This window comes from Hipposideros armiger, unplaced genomic scaffold, assembly GCF_001890085.2.
Source record: "Hipposideros armiger isolate ML-2016 unplaced genomic scaffold, ASM189008v1 scaffold_276, whole genome shotgun sequence".
Classification (NCBI taxonomy): Eukaryota; Metazoa; Chordata; class Mammalia; order Chiroptera; family Hipposideridae; genus Hipposideros; species Hipposideros armiger.
In genome coordinates this window covers 1849675-1854203 of record NW_017731626.1, presented here as the reverse complement: position 1 = coordinate 1854203, position 4529 = coordinate 1849675, and the positions used below count along the sequence as shown (strand labels likewise).

Genomic DNA, 4529 nt, shown 5'->3' with positions numbered 1-4529 from the left:
GTGAATTTTTGTAACTTTTAAAATACCTTAGTAAGGCTGTTAAAATAATACAGATACACACACACACACACACACACACACACACACACACATACTAATCTCACACACACACACAAATGAGGCTTAATTTCCTAAGCATAATTAAGACAGAACCTCCATGACTTGAAACAAAGGTTTTCCTTAATATAGTCATATATTTTTTATTCATGTATTTAAACATTACACGTGAAAGATATTACCATTGTTCAGTGATGGAAGCCCAGGCCCTAAAGGATGTTAAGTTTTCTGAACTAAATTATGTGGAAGCTGTGATTGCTTAATAAATAGCAATAAATTTACAAATTCTAAAAATAGACAGTATTGGCTTCTTATTGGGCTCATTGCAGAGAAAATCGAAGCAATAAAAGGAGAGTCTGAGAAGCAATTCAAATCTCTAGGTTGTCTGAGTAATAAACTGTATTGTATATAATCATCAGGACTTAGAGACATTTCACCTGAAGAGCAAAGCCTGACCTAATAATTTATTTAATAGCTGCCTTCAACGATATGAAGTGTTTTACAGGGAAACTATTTGACTAGTTCTCTCTCTCTCTCCATTGAGAGCCAAACAAAACAAAGTGATTTAATAATCAGCAAGGTAAATTTAGATTAAACATAAGTAACCCTGACAGGAACTGCTATCAAATGCTGGAATGAATGTAATTAGGATATTTGTTCAAGCTGTTTCCTTGGGGATCATTAAGAATAGATAAGACAGACACAGCTTTGGTGTGAAGGCATTACAGCCTGGGAGGTGGGAGTCGGACTTGCCGACGCCCTGAGGTGGAGCACGTCTGTGGAAAGGATTGCGGCCCACCTGACTCTCACACACCTTACCTCAATATCCCGATTCAGCTGCTTCACTATGGCAGTTATGTTTCTGATGTGCTCCTCCAAGAAAAGCCTGGCCAAGCGGTCGCCTCCCCCTTTGTTCTGCATTTTCTGCAAACTGTTGACGATGTCATCTTTAATCCGGAAGGCATGCTCCACGAGGGCGGCGGTCGTTTTCTCGTGGCAGAGGATTCTATCTTCCAACTGCTCCACTAGGCTTACGGAGGAGTAGGGTGCCATGGTCAGGGACTGGCTGTGACGGGGCATGGTTCTAACGCGTCTGTGGAAAGGAGCCGCAGCGTTATTAGGGTTGTTCATCAGGAAAAAGTCATTTTTAAAGCCAAATTCAAGCAAAGAAAATGCAAATTATCTACTCCTACAAGCTAAATGGGGTTTGAGGTAGGGTTTTCTGCCCCAAAGTTTTCTTTGCAAGCCAGGCAGCATCTTTAAATAAATGTACCCAGAGAGTAAAGTGTTCTGATAGCAGGTTCTGTGACCTCCAAAAGCAAGACACTGAGATGTCTCCCCAGTACAAGCTGTGTTATCAAGATCAAGCTTATTAACAAAATATCCTGACATGCCCTCCTCCGCCCTCCCCTTAACACAGTGGTTACAAACCCAAATGCCCACAAGGGTCAGGCAGGTGACTTGAATGAGTGAAGCACACCATATATGATGCAATAGGGAGTGGTGGGGACTTTGGAGAACGGGAAGGGGCATTCCTCAACTAAAGGGAGCCACAGTTCTGCTCCACCCATGAGTGACTGTCTGGAAACTCCAGGTCCATTTTTCCAGATTACCTGATGTTTCAAGAAGAGCCAGAAAATCCAGACTTGTATGTGAAATCACTTGACTGTTAAGTGTTCACAACTCATTTAAAAAGTATTTAAGATGATGCAGGTCAAACAGTGTAGTTCCATGAGCCAATATTGGCCTATGGACACCCAATCTGCAACATCAGATTTAAAAGGGACATCAGCCTCCAAGTCTCCAGAATTATATTTTACTGTTGACCAGAAGTATAACTGTAGAACTGTGGGGCTACTGAAATCTCCACCTCTCATGGTCATTGAGTGGACCACAGGATCCTACGAATTGAAAGCTGGAGAGGGGACCCAACAGTATTCTCTTGCCCTTGAACAAAATCATTCTTGGATAATGTAACCACTGCAAGGCCTCATTTACAATGACCATCACACCCACTAGCAGCCTGCATGGGACTCATGGAAAGAAAAAGTATACCTTAGATGCATATTTTCCATATATTATACCTTTCCTTGGTGACAAGAGAAGGAAATACAGTGCTCTGTTGGGCCATTTTTCTTTTTAATAATTCACATCTGTCGAAAAAATAAGCATTACATTATTTAACAGTTTATATCTAGAACCTACATGACCTCTACAGTGCATTATTAAGTTACTATGTGGATCACAAATTATGCTGACATGCTAATCAGTTTATTATTAAAGACCTTATATCTTATATAGGAAATAAACAGCAAATGTTTAAATAAGGAGAAAAGAATCAAGCAACATCAAAATGCTTCCGAAATTGATACTGCCAAGCCTTGCTAGACAGATCAACAAGGACTGTTGAATGGAGTTTCCTAAGTTTCCTCACCCCATATCTGCGTTTCAAGCTTGAGAAACCACTTTTACGGAAACAAGATAGTTTCTTACACAGGCTCATTCAATCATCTACTTCTCCGTAGAAATTTACAGGAAACTACCTTAGTACATTTGATTTCAGCAAATGTAGCAAGTTACACAGCAAAATAAGAGCGTCTGTTTCTAAATTAATCTTAAAAAACAACAATGTATGGTCTGATTTGGGGAAACCTTTCCATCCACTAAGAGAATGAGAATGATATTCCTCATTAAAACTTTATTATAAGATATAATAATTTCATATTACAACTTGCATATAAAGAACATTTGATCATGACAACACATTAGAAATCTGAATAAAACTGGAGGGTCTTTAAAATATTTCACTACTTATGTTTCTCAATGCTGTTGTTAATTGCCTTAAAACAATGAATGCCTAGTAACCGTGCTCTGATTCAGTAATTAGTTCTCATTTAGATGCTGGATTCAGAAAGCATTGCTGATTGAAACCATTTTTTTTGGCATCATCTCTCCAGTGTGTTATTTTTAGGGTTTCACAATGTGAACATTTCACTTTCTGAGACAAAGAACTTTGAATTTNACTTGTCTGTTCCCCTTCCCCCAATTCCCCAATAAAAAAAATCTTAAAAAAAAAAATTCATGGGGAGCAGCTAAAGCAGTGCTTACAGGACATTTTATAGTTTTAAACACCATTATCAGAAAAAAAAAATCTCAAATCAATTACCTAAGCTTCTACCTTAATAAACTAGGGGAGGAAAAAAAGAAAAGAAAAAAAGAAAAGCAAACTAAAAGCAATCAGGAAAAAAGAAAATAATATAGAGTTGAAATAAATGAAATAGAAAACAGAAAAGCAATAGAAAAATATTAATAAAACCAAAAGTTGATTGTTTGAAATGATCAAAGACTCAATATTGTTAATATGGCCATTCTCCCCAAATTGATCATCTATACATTCAAAGTAGCTTCTCAGCAAGCTTTTCTACAGAAACTGACAAGCTGATCCTAAGATTAAATGAAACTATAAGGACCTAGAATAGCCAAAACAATTTTGAAAATAAGAACAAAGTTGAAGGACTCACATTACCTGATTTCAAAATGTACTCTAAAGCTAGAAGAAATTAAAGTGATATGGTATTGGCATAGGAAAACCATACAGATCAATGGAATCCAGAAATAAACCCTTATATTTTATGGTCATTGATTCTCAACAAAGGGACAAATGAAGAAATTATTAATTTTCCTTGGTTATCCACCTGGAAAAAAATTGACTTGGACCTTTACCTCACTTCATACATGAAAATTAACTCAAAATGGATCACAGACCTAAACGTAATAACTAAAACTAAAGCTTTAGAAGAAAACATGAAATATCTTTGTGACCTTGGGTTAAGCAAATGGTGATTAAGATATAGCACTAAAAGTATAAACCATAAAAGAAGAAAACTGAGAAGTTGGACTTCATTAAAATTTGAAAATTTTGTGCTTCAAAAGTAGACAACTGAAAATGTAAGCCACAGAATGAAAGAAAATATTTGTAAATCACATATCTGATAAGGGACTTGTATCTAGACTATACAAAGAACTTTTACAACTCAATAATAAGATAAATAACCCAATTTAAAAATGGATTCTAGGGCCGGTTGAGTGGTGCGTTGGTTAAGAGTTAGCTTGGGATGCCGGCTCTGAGCAGCAGAGTCCCAGTTCAGATCTCACACGAGGGCCAGTGATGCTGCGCCCTCTACAGCTGAGATGATGAACAACAGCTCAACCTGGAGCTGGGCTGCCATGAGTCGCCGGCGTCGGCATAGGCTTCAGTGAGCTGCAGTGGGCTGCCGTTAGCTACGTGAGTGGCCGGCAGTTGGCGTGAGCTACCAAGAGCCGCTGTGAGCGACCGTCCAGTGGCTGGCGACCGATCTTCCTCAGCCAGGAAGAGTGCAATGATCATAATACCAACATGGGCCAGTGAAGCAACATCCTTCACAACTAGACTGAAGAACAAAAGGACAGCAACTTGTCTGTTCCCCTTCCCC

The 4529-nt window shown here is 38.4% G+C and overlaps 1 protein-coding gene across 1 annotated transcript in view; it reads right to left on the bottom strand.

Moving 5' to 3' along the window:
• FAM81A (family with sequence similarity 81 member A) overlaps positions 1-2208 on the bottom strand; it is a 46378-nt gene extending 44170 nt beyond the window's left edge. Inside the window, exons 1-2 of the mRNA XM_019657525.1 lie at positions 2113-2208; positions 877-1150 (exon numbers count right to left, since the gene is read on the bottom strand). Coding sequence (XP_019513070.1) covers positions 877-1150; positions 2113-2132 — 294 coding nt within the window. The 5' untranslated portion in view covers positions 2133-2208. The remainder of the gene's footprint in view (positions 1-876; positions 1151-2112) is intronic.
• Positions 2209-4529: the final 2321 nt, after the last annotated feature.